Genomic DNA, 17,433 nt, shown 5'->3' with positions numbered 1-17,433 from the left:
CCGTATTCAATATGTCCTTGCGACAAGGCATCGTCCTTCAGATTGGAAAAAGGCTAACGTGACACCGATTTTTAAGAAAGGAGACAAAAAATTACCGGGTAATTACTGGCCTATTCGTCTAACATCAGTAGTAGGTAAGCTACTCGAGACCATAATTTGAGACAAAATTGTGAGATACGTTGAAAACCACTCATTATTTAAGGATTCACAACATGCCTACCATAACAAGAGATTATGCTTATCGAACCTACTGACCTTTTTTGACGACCTCTCCTCAGTTTATGACGTAACAAAATCACGGACGTGGTTTATTTTGATTATCAGAAAGCGTTTGAGGACGCCATAAATTACTTTATATGATCATGCAACTACGTATTGAAGGTAAAGTACACCAATGGATCGCTAATTGGTTGAGCAACAGACAGCAAGGAGTGATGGTTGATGGAGTTAACTCAGACTGTGTGCCTGTCACTAGTAGTGTCCCTCGGGGCTCGATCCTTGGCCCAGTGCTCTTCATTATTTACATCAACGACGTGGATGTTGGACTCAATAACCGCATTAGTAAATTTGCAGACGACACAAAGATTGGTAACTCGGTTCTCACTGACGAAGACAGACAAAGCCCCCAAGAAGATCTGCACAAAATTTCAACTTGGTCGGATAGATGGGAGATGCCCTTTAACGTAGACAAGTGCCAGGTCCTTCAAGTTGGAACGAGGAATAAGAAGTTCGAATACGAAATGCCCGTTAAACTCAAAAGCGTTCAATGCGTCAAAGACTTGGGGTCAAAATCGCGTCAAACCTCAAATTCTCACAGCAATGCATCGATGCAGCAAATAAAGCGAACAGAATGTTGGGCTTCATTAAAGAAACTTTGTATTCAAGAATAAAGATGTAATACTCGCTCTACAACAGTTTAGTCCGACTCAACTTGTAATATGCGGTACAGTTTTGGTTTCCCCACCATGCAAAGGATATTGCTAAATTAGAAGGTGTTCAGCGTCAAGCAACGAAAATGATCCTTCCTTGCGCAACAAATCCTACGAAGAAAGGCTTTCTCCTTAACATGTTCTCTCTTGAAACGTCGCCTCCGAGGAAAATTGATCGAATGTTTTAAAATACTTAATGGTTTCACGAATGTAGACAGATCAACATTGTTTATGATCGATGACAGTCTGCGCACGAGGAACAATGGCGTAAAACTCAGATGTAGACAAGTAAATTCAGATTGCACCAAATTTTTCTTCACCAACGTTGTAGTGCGAGAATGGAATAAGCTTCCACCATCAGTGGTCCAGTGTAACACGATTGACTCCTTCAAAAATAAGCTCGACCGTCACTTCCTTCAACTTAATATCAACTAGAGCAGAAATGCAACGTTTTGGAGTCTTCTGATTAATGTAAAATCACTTAGGTTTAAGGACAGACCACCAAGTCTGGACCATGGGGTCTGTGTGGTCTGATTTTCTATGTAAATCTATGTAAATCTCTCCAAAACCTCTCAAACACCTGGGCACGATGGATGTGATAATGAATCGATCATGGCTAGTTGCCCCAGAATGAATGGTACCCCTGATTGTGATGACGAACCTGAATTCATTACTTCATACGATACATTTCGAGCCTGTGTTGAACTTGGCATTGGATATTTGATGGTTGCAGTAAGTCATGCTCACATTGGTCACAATGGAGACCCCGCAAGACCAGCACAGTCACACTGAAGGCCTCAGCTATTGTCAAATAGCACAGCGAATTAGTATGTCCATCTCTACCATTTCACTATGAGTCTGCAGATATGTGGAAACAGGCTACACTAGTGACAAGCCTCAAAGCCTGAAAGCTGCCTTAATAGTGCAATCAGCACGGGGTGTATACACTCATTAATAAATAAATACCTCCCATCCTCATGCATCATATACTTACCCAAGCTATCGCAGTATGTAGCTTACGTATTAGTTTTGGCAGATATTACAATTTTATATACTTTTACTGGCAATTATACTCCTAAACTACCACCTGGAATCATCATTCCCTCATTTGAATAGGAATGACATCAGCCACAGCATTTAAACTGACTGATAATGTCCTGAAGCGGAATAGGTTACAAAAATATTTTTATCCACACCACTCATGATAATTGTGTCAATAATTTCTGTAATGGATTGATGACCTAATGTCAGCGACTCGGTGCTAAACACCGCACCAGAATAACATTATCCTACTGATGAAAAAACACCCTTGTGACAAGAAATGATCACCATAATATATAAACAATTATTATACTATGGCTACATAACCGATATATTAGCTTCACACCACAGAACATGAGCAACGCATTATCGAGATCTAGCGACAAGGCTTATCACTGCATATGTAATACAGCCATTGGCACCTCACTCATTCGCCCAGAGCATGAGTACACAGGGCTACCACCGGGAGAGGTATCTTAAAATTTTTGTCCGTGTATCTCAGAATGCATGGTGCTTACAGAGTTTGAGAAGTTTTAGGTGAGAGTGTACATCAACACTAGAATTATTTATATGTACATAGTTATTCTTATAATCGCTCTTCCTTATTGCCATTTATTACCTACAAATAATGAAAATACATCTCAGGATTTATGATAGAACAGTGAAAGAGTGCAGAAGATATCTGCCTTAAGCCAATGTTTGCATTATGATTGTATGTACATAGCATCACTAAACACTACAACAAACAGGACTAGAAATATCAAGAAATCTTATAATGGAGGACCCAGTGCAATTGATGGATGTTGTCCTATTATGTGCAGTTTTGACTTTTACTTAATTTTGTTATGCTTGTCATTTAGGTTTATTTCTAATAGTTTGATAGCCACACATAATAAAGATGATGAATTAATTTTCATCATTATAATCATTGGCTCAAAGGCCTGTGTGATGGAGATGAGCACAGAGGCCACAAGCAGCTGTAGCGATGCCTCCAACTTAACCATTATTTTCACAATAATCTGGTATCTTAAATACTGGTAAGTATTTCAGTTGGAATACAAAAGTCATTTTGCTGCAAATTGGGGAAATTTGAGAATAGACTAATGAGCACATGAGAGCATTGCCGCTGCAATGATACCTAGTTTGATATACTATCTTGGCTGATTTTTCTGCACCAAGTTACATGACACTGACTTCAGTTAATAATTAGGCTGAAGAGAATAAAAAATAAGTACATAACATTTTTAAGAGATGATGCAGACCCTCTGCAGCTAAAGGAATTTTTTTCCTTGGATGTTAAAATATTATTTCTTTTTGTGACTTTATTTCCATAAATTATAAAATTTTGTGTTAAACCACCTTAAAAATAACAAAATGTGAAATGTCTGACACAATTTTCTATCTGTATATATCCATTTACATCAATTTTTTATATTTTGTCAGTACACCTTATTGTAACTAAAACAATCTTTTTTAAGCTATTTACTGTACAGTTGATTCATTTATGTACATTCTTCTGGGACTTCATATTGCATCAGTTTTTACATATTTTATACAAATAGAAAATGGGGATATTCTTTTTTATAAAAATAGACTGCATTTTGTTTACATGAAGCATATAATGATTTTTCATGCGTAACCTTTTGTAAGTTATACATGTTACAAAAATAGGTCTTCTTTACTCATGTCCTATTCATGTTCATGTAAGATGTAAGCAATTCTTATTGGGTATACAGCTTTCATCATGACCCCACTACTTAAAAAGAAGCAAAAAAGTAACTTTGCATGTACCTAAAACACAGGTTATAGGATAGGAACAGAATGAGTGAAGTGTAGTACATTGAGATGGTTTGGACACGTCATGAGAATGGGAGAGAATGAATTTGTGAAAAGTGTATGAGGAAAGGATTGAAGGAGGGGGTTTCAGGGGAAGGCCACCTGAGAAGTGAATCAATAGGGTATTGGAGCAAGAGAGTTGGAAGTAGCAGAATTGAGTGTACTGAGAGGGAGAGATGGCAACACTTCTGCCACAGCCACCACCTGGAGGGAAATTCCTGTGATGGGGAGGGTGTCAGAAATATAGCTAGATATATAGTTTCTTGGTTAGTTACATAGACCTTTCATTAACTTCAGCAGATTGCATTGACTGGAATATGCAAATCTATGTAAAGGACAATCTCCCAAGCTGACAATGTAGGCTTGTTGATCAACTGTTATCTGATCACATTTTCAATTTTTAAGGGGAGCAGCCAGGTGTATCTTTTGACGAATATTTTTGTAAAACATGAAAATCATTTCTTGTGCTCAGAGTGTGGGGAAGAGTGTGAAATATTAGGTGGAGAAATTTTTTTCAGCAAGATTTAAAAAACATAATCACTAGAGCAAGATTTAAATGCCCCGCAGTGTTGCGTCACTGCCTCACATGTGCCGCACCACATGGCATGATGGTGATACTGGTATTTTTCGTATAATTTACGTTATAATTTTTTTTTTTTTTTTTTCATGTTTTGCCACTTGGCATCCCTCCTCTCTCTGCTGTGTGTGAGTGGATATTAGAGCAACATGACTTAAGTGCTTTCCCAGCTCTCAGAGAGGAAGCACCATTTCTGACATCAGTTTACTGAATTATCTGCAATGAAAGGACCAAGAGAGAAGTCGGCATGCAACACCCAAGGCCAAGAGAAAGAAAACCTAGCCGGAGAACATTAGGAATGAATCTTACAACAACGAGGAAGGTGGCACCTTCTGATACCCTCACCATTGAGTGAATAATACCTTTTCGAAAAGGGGACAGATGCCTATTCCAGTTCTCTAGAAACTACACCTTTTCACCTTCAAATTAAAAAATGACCTTTAAATTTAAAAAGTTGACTTTCATATTAAAAAAGTTGACTTTCATATTTAAAAAAATGACCTTCAAATTAAAAAAGTTGACTTTCAAATTATAATACTTGACTTTCAAATTAAAAAAGTTTACTTTTAAATTTAAAAAATTGAATTTAATTTAAAAAAAAATGTAATTAAACTGAAAAACAAGTTAACATCATGTGAATGTATGTAGAGAGCCTGTTTTTGTAGCTTGTGGGATTTTTTCTCATCATATCCTCATTGGCAATTCTTTCGTGCCCCTAGTAAACGGTGCTAAGCACAACTCAGCCCTCTTAGTAACCCAGCGAGCATTTTTTTTTGTCATGATTTCATTATTCAAGGAATAGCCATAGCTGGGCATTATTGCGATAAGTTATCGCGATACTTTATCGCTAATAACAAAATCAGGTTATTGGCCATCCGCTACTTTATATAAATATCGGTATCTTCGTTACTTTTGTAACCAAACTAGTGATAATCGCTACTTTTTTCCGCCCCTCAGAAAAAAAACGTTGTTTCCTCCCTACTGCGCATGCATGGCCCAGGCGTCCGGTGTTGTATGAAAAAAAGTTCGGGGTATGAAATATGATCGGTGAAGAAATTTCGTACTTAGATCATTTTTTTTGTTGTTGTTGTTAGACTCTAAAAACACTATATCTGAGAGAAAAATCATTAAACTTTGCCCAAAAAATGATTATTCACTGCCTGAAATTTGTGATCCCGTTGTAAAGAGTGCAAACAGAGACCAGCAGCTTGTGTTAGCACGTGGCGGCGTGGCGCATGGCCTCTCAGCTGGGTCTCGAGTGACAGAGTGAGTGCCAGTGTTCCGGTTCCCAGTGCTTCTTTACTGAAGTGACTGTTAAAGTGTTAATGGTGATAAGTAAGAATAACTGAATAAGTTGTGATGGGCCAGTTCATGAGACCAGTGTTTGTAAAATAAAACTCCAGCTTTTGCCAGTGGGAACGGCAAACAACACAACACCGGTTCAGGCTTTTCTAGTATTACTGTCTATATGTACGTTCAACGTGTGGTTTTCAGGTTTTGTAAGTTTTCAAAAATATAGATAATGAAAATTTGAATTCATCTGTTTTTTTTTTATTTGAAATATCAATATACTATCGTTTTCGCCTATCGGACTTATCGTTAGCTAGTATCGGAATTGTGGATTTATATCGGGTATCGGGTATCGGTTATCGCCTATATTTGTCTCCAGTTAACGAATATTGGTTATCACCGATAAGGTTTTGCATTATCAGTTATCGGGTATCGGGAATAAGGTTTTTGTTATCGTGCCCACCTATGGGAATAGCCCGTGGAAAAATACTGCGGAAGTGACCGCCATTTTAATTGAGGGAGCGGGAAGTAGTCACAGGACAAGCGGGAAAACTAGAAGGCGGGAAAAGTGTGCTATTTCAAATCATATTCGTTATTACTGCCAAAGCTGAGATATGTGTGGGATGCATGACCCACTAATACCTAGTGCATGGTGTTAGGTTATTAATAAATAATAATCCATAGCCGTTAGGGCGTTTTAGCGTAAGTGTTACACAAAAAACGAGATGTCAGTATGGCGAGAGCTGGCATCTTGACCGCGGCTGGGGCACTGAGCATTGTGGGTCTTACCGCTCCCCGCAGCATCTTCCTCCGAGACTTCACCGCGTCAAGATGTCCCTCACCTGCCTCCCGTGCCTCGTGTCCATCATGGTGGTTTACCTGCCTTTGTAGTATCCACAAGTCCAGCGTGACTGTGTACTGCAAGGCGAGGGAAGCCGTTGGGGGGTAAGGAGGGCACGGCGTGTTGCAGAGAGGAACAAGAGGGGCTCCAGACCACGAGGTAGATCAGGTGTGGCTCCCGCTTAGCCCACCTACAGCTAAGTAATCTATTTGCATAGGATGTTTTAAGATAGATAACTAGGTTGTTGTGTGCCTGGGATTAATTCATTATTGTTAATTTCCAGCGTTTCTTTGTTGCTTTAAATAAACTTAAGAGCAGGTTTCATCTGGTCTTTGCTTGTCCTATGAGTGTGTGACTGGTCATAAAAATAAATAATTAAAGGACTAGAAGGGGCTGTGAGCCTGCGAACTTCATTTTCAGATATTTTATTTTATATTTTTATTGCTGAGAATTTACGGGATTTTCGGAAGTCCAGACCTTTCAAGAACCCCACATTTTTAATCCTGCACTGAAAATACATTTTATAATGCAAATTTGCAACACTGGTATTTTCTAAGTGTATAAAATTAATATCTGTGAAAAACTGCAATATCATCCTGTAAAAAGATAACGGTAACTGAAATAAAAGCGACAGAAGGCAACTACAGTATACTGTGGCAAAAAGACAAACTGTCAGGCCGACCAGCCGTAACGCTGAAACCAATGCATTCATATGGATTTTTTTCATCATGCATTACGGGGAGACAGTGACTATAATGTGTTTATTAAGTTTCATCACAATAGTGTTGAAAATAAATTAATAATTGAAATTTTATTGTTGCGTTACATATCACATTACATAACGCGCATTCAGCTCCCGTCCTCAGTCAGTTGCCCCACGACTGCTGCTAAGGTAGGTGCATGATAGAGATTCCCTCAAATTGTGAATACAGTACCCTCTTGAGTTTCACGCTATCCGAGTTTCAAGATCCTCGAGTTTCGCAGTTAGTCCTAAATTCTTACCATCCCAAATTTCACGCATTATCACCCCGAGTTTCGCACTGCTTTGACATGTACGGGTCATGTCTACTTACCATCGGAATCATGCACGCTACCTTAAAAAGTAGTATCACACTGGACGTTTTCCTCCAAACATTGTGGCATTGGGAGAGAGAGAGAGAGAGAGAGAGAGAGAGAGAGAGAGAGAGAGAGAGAGAGAGAGAGAGAGAGAGAGAGAGAGAGAGACTGAGAATGACACAATCCCTCTGCAGTCCAGCGTTGTCATCCTGGGCGTGGAGGTGGACTCCCAGCTGCGGTTTGACCGTCACCTTGAAAGGGTGGCGCACAAAGCCTCCCAGAAGGTGAACCTCCTGCGCCGCATGAAGAACCTCCTCGATGCTGAAGGCCTGAACACCCTCTATAAGGCACAAGTTCGTCCAGTGATGGAGTATGCACCGCTCACCTGGATGGCCAGCGCCCGCTGCCACCTCAACCTGCTAGACAAGGTGCAGAGGAGGCTGAACGCCTCATCAACGGCACCCAGCACCACCGACCGAGCCAGTGGGAGACACAGCGACAACAACAACACCACCCACACGAAGGAAGGGCAAGACCAGCCACGAACCAGCTGAATAGCCTGGAGCACCGTCGCCTGGCCCGCTGCTGCCGCACAAGTGCCCAGGCCTGACGGACCTGAGGGCTACCTGGAGGAGGCGCAGCACAAGAGCGGTGCTGAGCACAGCGCCCTCCTGGAAGTGCCAATGGCCCGCTCAGCACCCACCAGTGCCTTCTCCATCGCAGCGGTGGTGGTGGAACAACCTCACTGCTGATGTGGATGTGACACAACTGTCCACTCAGCAGATGAAGGTCCCACAGGTGGCTACTCCTACACCCACCGTAAACATGTATATAATTGTATAATATAATCGGCAGAAGCTTTTAAATAGCTCCCCAACGGTCGGGGAACTTTAGCATAGAAAAATAATACTGCCATGTACTAAAGTACTGAACATGTTTAAATAAAAAAAAATAGAGAGAGAGAGAGAGAGAGAGAGAGAGAGAGAGAGAGAGAGAGAGAGAGAGAGAGAGAGAGAGAGAGAGAGAGAGTCAGATCAGGTCTTTGGTCAGGACATAACCTGACTCAGGTCAGGTCAGGTCCATACCTGTCACACACACAGGTGAAATGAAATGAGAGTCAGATCAGGGCTTTGGTCAAAACATGACCTGACACAGGTCAGGTCATTTCCTGACATGTCTCACACACACACAGAAAGGGAATGAGAATGGTGTGGGGAGGGAGGGACAGAAAGGAGTCAGATCAGGGCTTTGGTCAGAGAGCTGAGAGAGGAGATGTGAAGTTTTCAGTTAAGATTTTGAGTTAAGGATAGACCGAGGATGTTTAGTGTTGAAGATGGTGACAGCTGAGTGTTGTCGAAGAATAGGGGATAGGTGTTTGGAAGATTGATGTACATTGATGTACATTGAGTCGAGTTGATAGGTGGAGAAATTGGGTTTTTGAGGCATTGAAGGACACAAGGTTCCTTATACCCCAATCGGAAATGATAGTCAGATCGTAGGTTAAGCATTCTGCAGCCTCCAGCCTTGAGTCATGTAATTCCTGTTGAGGGAACAAGAGAGTCATGTAACTCTGTTGAAAGAAGTTGAATAATGCAGAGTGGAGTCATCAGCGAATGAATGGATAGGACAGTCTGTTATGGAAATAAGATCATTGATGAATAACAGGAAGAGAGTGGGTGATAGGACAGAGTCCTGTGGAACACCACTGTTGATAGGTTTAGGGGAAGAACAGTGACCGTCTGCCACAGCAGAAATAGAACGGCTGGAAAGGAAACTGGAGATAAAGGAACAGAGAGAGGGATACAATCTGAAAGAGGGCAGTTTAGAAAGCAAAGACTTGTGCCAGACTCTATCGAAGGCTTTCGATATGTCTAGCGCAACTGAGAAAGTTTCACTGAAACTGCTAAGAGAGGATGACCAAGAATCAGTTAAGAGTGCAAGAAGATTGCCAGTAGAACGCCCCTTGCGGAACCCATACTGGCGATCAGATAGAAGGTTAGAAGTGGAAAGGTGCTTTTGAATCCTCCGGTTAAGGATTGATTCAAAACCTTTAGATAGACAGGAAAGTAAAGCAATAGGGTGGTAGTTTAAGGGATTGGAACGATCACCCTTCTAAAGGCACAGGCTGTACGAAGGCATACTTCCAGCAGGAAGGAAAGGTAGATGTTGATAGGCAGACGCAAAAGAGTTTGACCAGGGAGGATGTCAGCACAGAAGCACAGTTTTTAAGGACAATAGGAGGCACTCCATCAGGTCCATAAGCCTTCTGAGAGTTGAGGCCAGAGAGCGCATAGAAAACATCATTCTTAAGAATCTTAATAACAGGCATGAAGGAGATGGAGGGGGGATAATTAGGAGGAATATGCCCAGAATTGTCCAGAGTGGAGTTGTTACAGAAAGTTTGAGAGAAGGGTTCAGCCTTAGAGATAGATGAGATGGGAGTGCTGCTGTCAGGGTTAAGAAGAGGCAGAAAAGAGGAAGTGAAATTGGAGGAGATATTTTTGGCTAGATGCCAGAAGTCTCTGGAAGAATTAGAGAAAGCAAGGTGTTGACATTTGCTATGGATGAAGGAGTTTTTGGTAAGTTGAAGAATAGATTTGGCACGATTCCAGGCGGAAATATAAAGATCATGGTTAGTGGGGGTTCGAAGGCTCTGGTACCGTTTGTGAGCTGCCTCTCTATCTTTGCCAGCACGAGAACAAGTGTGATTAAACCAAGGATTTTTAGCATGGGAAGTAGAGAAAGTACGTGGAATGTATGCCGCCATTCCAGAGACAATCACCTCTGTGATGCGCTGGGCACATACAGAGGGGTCTCTCTTCTAGAAGTAGTAATCATTCCATGGGAAATCGGAAAAGTACATCCTTAGGTCGTCCCACCAAGCTGAAGCAAAATGCCAGAAGCACTGCCTCTTCGGTGGGTCCAGAGAATGTACAGGAGCGATAGGACAGGATACAGAAATAAGGTTATGATCAGAGGAGCCCAGCAGAGAGAACAGTATGACAGAGTAAGCAGAAGGGTTAGAGGTAAGGAAGAGGTCTAGTATGTTGGGCCTGTCTCCAAGACGGTCGGGAATACGAGTAGGGTGCTGAACCAACTGCTCTAGATTGTCGAGGAGAGCAAAGTTGTAGGCTTGTTCACCAGGCTGGTCAGTGAAAGAGGATGAAAGCCAAAGCTGGTGGTGAACATTGAAATCTCCTAGGATGGAGATTTCAGCGAAGGGAGAGTGGGAGAGTTCAAATAGTCAAAGAATTTTACATAGATAGTAGGTGAGAAATAAACAGCACAGATGTATTTAGTAATAGAATGACAATGAAGTCTTAGCCAGATGGTGGAAAATTCAGAAGAGTCAAGGTCGTGGGCACGAGAACAAGTGATGTCATTGCGCACGTAGACGCAACATCCAGCTTTGGATTGATATTGAGGAGAGAGATAGCAGGAGGGAACAGAATAGAGATTGCTGTCAGTAGCCTCAGAAACCTGTGTTTCGGTGAGGAAAAGAAGGTGAGGTTTAGAGGAGGAGAGATGGTGTTCTACAGAATGAAAATTAGAACGAAGACCGCGAATGTTTCAGAAACTGATAAGAAAGAGGTTCGAGGAGTTATCAAGACACCTCTCAAGTCGGCAGCCAGAAGGGGAGTCCTCCCTGGGGGAATTTATGGTCCCCCCCAGGTGGGGACTCTGAGGCATGGTTATGGTTCGCCATTTTGAATTTTGAATTTTAGGAAAAGGTGTGTGTTGTGTGAATGTAGTGTGGTGTGGATAGAGAGAGGATCTGTCTTTAGAGAGCATGCTGAACTACTCTGTGGTGTTGATGAGACAATAGGGAAACGGTTAGTGAGGACATGGGAAGGGTCTTTTGAGGGCTTCAGCACCCTCCTCACTTCCAATATATACCTCACCGAGAGTGGCTTGCGCTCGTTTGGTAGGTGTCTTCCCACCTATTAAGATGCATTTATTTACATCTTAGTGTAGCCTACATACACTTTGGGAGCAATTGCAGCAGAAACTTTACTGTCACGTTTTAGTAACGAACCCAATAGTGTTATTATTAATAATATTATGTTCTGATGTATGTTCTATGTAGAATAGCAAAAAGACCATTACACAATACAAATAGAAATTTTGATGTACATTCTGACAAAAAATGAACACAATAACATCAGTAATAAGAGAGTGGGACTAGTCAGAAAGTCACCAAACTATTCGCAATTTGCGGGAAACTCTATCATGCACCTACCTTTGCGGCAGTCGGCAGTTGTGAGGCAACTGACTGAGCACGGGAGCTGAATGCATGTTATATAAAGTGATATGTAATGCAACAATAAAACTTCAATTATTAGTATATTTTCAGCACTATCGTAATGAAACTTCATAAACACATTATAGTCACTGTCTCCCTGTAATGTATGATGAAAAAAATCCATATGAATGCACTGGTTTCACCATTACGGCTGGTCGGCCGGACAGTTTGTCTTTTTGCCACAGTATACTGAAGTTGCCTTTGGTCGCTTTTATTTCAGTTACCGTTATCTTTTTGCAGGATATTATTGCGGTTTTTCACAGATATATTAATTCTATACATCTAGAAAATACCAGTGTTGCAAATTTGCATTATAAAATGTATTTTCAGTGCAGGATTAAAAAAAATGCTCATTGGGTTACTAAGAGGGCTGAGTTGTGCTTAGCACCGTTTACTAGGGGCACGAAAGAGTTGCCAATGAAGATATGATGAGAAAAAATCCCACAAACTACGAAAACAGGCTCTCTACACACATTCACATGATATTAACTTGTTTTTCAGTTTAATTACATTTTTTAATTTGAAATTATTTTTTAATTTGAAAGTCAACTTTTTAAATTTGAAAGTCAAGTATTTTAATTTGAAAGTCAATTTTTTAAATTTGAAGGTCAATTTTTTAATATGAAAGTCAACTTTTTTATATGAAAGTCAATTTTTTTAATTTGAAGGTGAAAAGGTGTAGAAGGTATAGGGAATGATATGCGAAGATTTCGTGCCAATCAAACAAAAACAAGTGGCAAGACACAGAGGACATGATAAAAATGTAAGACAGACAATATATCTTGAAGTGTTTTAAAAAATTTCACAAATTTTACTTTAAATTTGATTGTGTATTGTTCAACATCACTAGAAAGTACAAATAAAGGGCTGCATTTTTTTAGTGATGATTTATAATTTTTTTTGAAAATAATGGATATGAAGGACAGAAAATGGAAGGTGTGAAATTATTATTTTTTTTTTTTACCAAGCTGCAAAACTTGAATTGATCTCTAAAACTTGTAGATACACATGTAAGGTTTCTATGGTATTTTTTTCAAATCAACTGATTGAGAAACAAAGGCTGTGAAATAAATTAAATTTTTTGTTCTTTTTTAAGTTACCCCAATATATGAAAAAGTTATTAACCAAATTTCATGAAATTTGCATGAAGTAATAAGTAAACATATACAAATAACATATATGATTTCAGACCCATAGGGTATACCACTAACGCAAATGACAACACCCAGCCGTGCCCCTTAAACTCTACCAGACGAACTTGGGCTTTGGGTCAGAGCTATAAAAGGGTGAAAAATAAAGTAAATAAAGCAGCCATAATAGTACTGTGGTTGTAACACAAGTGCATGGCATTTTATGTACTGATTGTAAAAGAATAATGATACTCATGAGATATCCAGACAGCTAAATGCTACAAATTTATATACTCAGCCAATCTGAGACCAAAATCACTTAATATTTTGACTTTTTAATAAGGAAATTTTGACAAGAAGAATAAAAGACTATTTACAAATCAGTTATAAAAACACCCATATTTTGACATTCTACATTATGCCTATATCATAAAAAAAAAATTAAAAAAAAATAAAAAAAAAATCTGGTAAAATCTGTTACCTGTGCCTTGTGTTGGCCTTCACACTGTATCTGCTATTGGCTAGATTTCCACTTCCAACTTGTAGTGAATCAAGTGTATGCTTCATTCACTGAGAATGGACATGAGAAGAAACAATGAATACGCAAATGAAAACTGAGATTTAACCATTTTTTTGGGGACAATTTCTCCTGTCATGCCCAAGACCCCCACATAAGCTACACTTCCGTTTGGTGGATGACTGCTGTCTCTGGGTTGCACCTCTCTTCACTCCTCTTCTGCCCTCACTCCAGCCACTGCTACTTTCCCATCCTGAAACATGGGGACATTACTCATAAATTGGATGACCATATCTGTTATCTAAGAAAATCAATCAAAGAAGAAGCATGTTGTAGTAGCTATGTTTATTGATTTAAGTACTTTAATTTTATTTCTGGCCAAACTATTTTATTAAATTTCTGAGAAATATTTAGTTTTAGATGGGTATTTGTGCCCAGTATTCTGTACAGAACAACAGCAGGTCTATTATCTGTAAAAAATGCCCATTGTAATGATACACACAGCCCTTTTGGACAAAGCAGAGTCAAAGGCTTTTCATCCTATCTACTCCCCTCTTACTGACAGTCTTCTGCCTCTGAAATTCTGCCGCAATGTTGCCCCTCTTTTTATCTTCTATCAATATCTTCATACTGACTGCTCTTCTAAGCTTACTCACTGCATGCCTCCACCCCTCCCACAGCCCTGCTACACTTGACTTTTTACTCTGGCTCATCCCTATAGTGTCCTGTCCCTGATGCAAGAGTTAACCAGCATTCATTCTTTCATCCCTATCACTAGTAAACTCTGGAGCAGCCATCCTTTGTCTGTATTTCCTCCTGCCTATGACGTGACCTCTTTCAAGAGGGGAATATCATGACACATTTCCACTCGAAATTGACCTCTCATTTGGCCATTCTTTACTTCTTTATAGGAGCAGTGCATAGTGAGCTTTTCTTGTCGTTTGTTTTTTGCCTTGAGTTGCTTGCTTGACTGTAATTTCTTTTTATATAATCAGCAACCTTATTAATTACCAAAACAGCTGTCTGCAATGGTATTAATAATTTTAAACTCAAAATCAACAATAATTGGTAGTATGTATTCATCATTGCTGTCTGCATATTATTGATACTATTTCCTAAGCATAGGCTATCATACATTATCCACAAAATCACACAGGGCATGTGGGAGGAGGTTGCTAGATAATGATAATACACACTTTGGACTCAGGCACTGCACCTATAGCTAGTAGTGTGTCTATTTCACCACGGCTTGATCACAAGCTGGACTTGCAATCGTCAGCAAGTACCCTCATGGTTTGAGCAAGGCTCTTTAGTCGATATCTTGGTACTGCCAGGACCTCACACACCACACACCCCATCCCCCTTGCTCAAGTGGGGACAGTAACCGCTCCTACTCAAGAGGGAAAAATCTGGCCTGAGCAGGGTTCAAACCGCCACGCCATGAAGCCTGGCAGTGCAGCGCTTTACCAACTGAGCTCTCGGAGCGGAGGCAGTGGCTGAGTGGTTAGCTTGGAGCCCCCGCATTCACCGCGTGATGGACGACGCGGGTTCGAATCTGCCACTACCACCTGGGATTTTTCAGTCACCGCCAAGTGGCCTAAGACTACCCACATGCTGTCCTGAAGACCACCCATCAACCAGGACTCTAAAGGAAACCGTCCAGGCGAATCAAGAATGTATTGGCGAATAGCGCATCATCGACAGGAGAAGGATGCTTGGACAGGTGATTTTTGAAATCAGCAGCCAAAATTACATAAAATTGGGCCATGTCCACACTTGCATCATGCCTGGTGGAGCGAATGTCCCGTAAGAGCCCTACTATCGCTCAATTTTTCTATTGTTTCCCTTGGTTTGATTTTTCCATTTATGAATCTATAGAACAGTTTAGGTTCTTCCTTGCACTTTTCAACAACATCCTTTACATATCCTTTCTCTTCTTCTCTCCTTATTTTCACGTATTCATTTCTTGCTATCTTAAAATCTTCTTTATTCCTTTGGCTTTTATTTCTTCTCAATCTCTTCCATGCTTTGCCTCTCTCTCTCTCTCTCTCTCTCTCTCTCTCTTTTTTTCTCTCTCTCTCTCTCTCTCTCTCTCTCTCTCTCTCTCTCTCTCTTTATATTCTGGTCCATATTTCATAACTCCTGATTTCTCTCTCTCTCTCTCTCTCTCTCTCTCTCTCTCTCTCTCTCTCTCTCTCTCTCTCTCTCTCTCTCTCTCTCTCTCTCTCTCTGAGATTTTCCATGTCTCTCTCTCTCTCTCTCTCTCTCTCTCTCTCTCTCTATCTCTCTCTCTCTCTCACTTCCTTCCTCCTCTGTTTCCATTTCTATTATTGCATGATCACTCCTACCCAGGGGGCACCCATACCTTAATTCATTCAACAAGTGCATTCCCTTTATTAAGACCAGGTCCAGTCTCGCTGGTACGTCGTCGCTTCTGTATCTCGTGTTTTCCTTCACCCGTTGCATCATCAAAATTTCCATCGTCAATCTTAAAAATCTTTCCCCCCATGCCGTTTCACTACCTCCACTTTCAAATTTCCCAATTTACTTCCTTACAGTTAAAATCTCCAACTAACAAGACTCTTTTGTTAGCTTTGAGTAACCTACTCAAACTCTGGATTGTATCTTCAATCATGGTCTCATATTCTTCCCTGTTCCATGAGTTAGTTCTTGGTGGTACATAGGTTGTTATTATCATCATCATTTCTGTTTCTGTCCTCCAGATTTACACTCACTATTTCCGCCTTTCCTTCTCGATATACTACTGATTTCACTAATAACTCCTTCCTCGTCATTATCATCATTCCTCCACCACCTTTACCCTTTCTATCCTTCCTCCATACATTGTAATTATTATCAAACACTATTTGGATGACCTCATTCAGCTTTGTTTCCATTAAGCTTACAATCTTGGGCTCTTTTTCCTTTAAGTAGTCTTGTAGTTCCAGTTTACTAGATATTATCCCATCTACATTCGTATACATCACACTTAATCCCTTATTAGTTACAAACTTATCTAGGTTCTGTTCTCTTTCGGCTTTTCCCTTATGTACCATTTCTTTACTCGATCTGCCAGAACTCCAAAAAAATACCTCTTTTTTTTCCTCTTCAGATCTTGCATTATTTCTCTCTTTTGCCTCTGCTAGAAGTTCATTCCATTTCTTCCTTTCCTCTTTATTTCTATTTTTCTTTATATTTTTTTCCTTACATTCTTCCTTTCCCTTAAGTTAGTGTTTTTTTTTTTTTTGTGTGTGTGTGTATTTACCTATTTGTAGTCTACAGGGCCTGAGTTAAGCTCTAATAGTTCCATCTCCATATCTACATTAATCCAGCCTTTCCTTCATTTGGTGGACACTGCTTGCCTCCACCACCTCTTCCCGCAAGCTATTCCATGTGTTAACAGTCTAGGGTTTCCTTCCCGGGATCCCGGGATCCCGGGATCTCAGCCATAAAGTTTTTTTTTTCTTCCCAGGAAATTTGTAAAATCCCAGGAAATCCCGGGATACTTTTTTTATTACTTTTCTCTTATATCTGCTACAAAATATGAAAATGTATGAGAGAGAGAGAGAGAGAGAGAGAGAGAGAGAGAGAGAGAGAGAGAGAGAGAGAGAGAGAGAGAGAGAGAGAGAGAGAGAGAGAGAGAGAGAGAGAGAGAGAGAGAGAGAGAGAGAGAGAGAGAGAGAGAGAGAGATGCCTGGGTCCCAGGCATATCTCTCTCTGTGGAGCATGGAGGCTTGGTGGGGGTCACTGAAGGTGGCCACTCCAAATTAAGATCAAAGCTCAGTGATCTTAGTATTGACTGTTTGTGCTTTTTGAAATGTTATTTCATGAATAACTCTTAGGGTGTATGACTGCATTTGCAGCTGTCTGATTTTTAAAAAAAATTTTACAGGCCATTCCATACTCTAGTATT

At 40.3% G+C, this 17,433-nt stretch overlaps 1 protein-coding gene across 1 annotated transcript in view; it reads right to left on the bottom strand.

Moving 5' to 3' along the window:
• Window positions 1–12,682: 12,682 nt before the first annotated feature.
• The window catches only part of LOC126998305 (DNA topoisomerase 3-alpha-like), a 154,855-nt gene continuing 150,104 nt past the window's right edge, over window positions 12,683–17,433 (bottom strand). Inside the window, exon 20 of the mRNA XM_050859791.1 lies at window positions 12,683–13,773. Coding sequence (XP_050715748.1) covers window positions 13,625–13,773 — 149 coding nt within the window. The 3' untranslated portion in view covers window positions 12,683–13,624. The remainder of the gene's footprint in view (window positions 13,774–17,433) is intronic.

The sequence above is a fragment of the Eriocheir sinensis genome, chromosome 14, assembly GCF_024679095.1.
Source record: "Eriocheir sinensis breed Jianghai 21 chromosome 14, ASM2467909v1, whole genome shotgun sequence".
NCBI classification, from domain to species: Eukaryota; Metazoa; Arthropoda; class Malacostraca; order Decapoda; family Varunidae; genus Eriocheir; species Eriocheir sinensis.
This window is presented reverse-complemented; position numbering and strand designations above follow the sequence as displayed.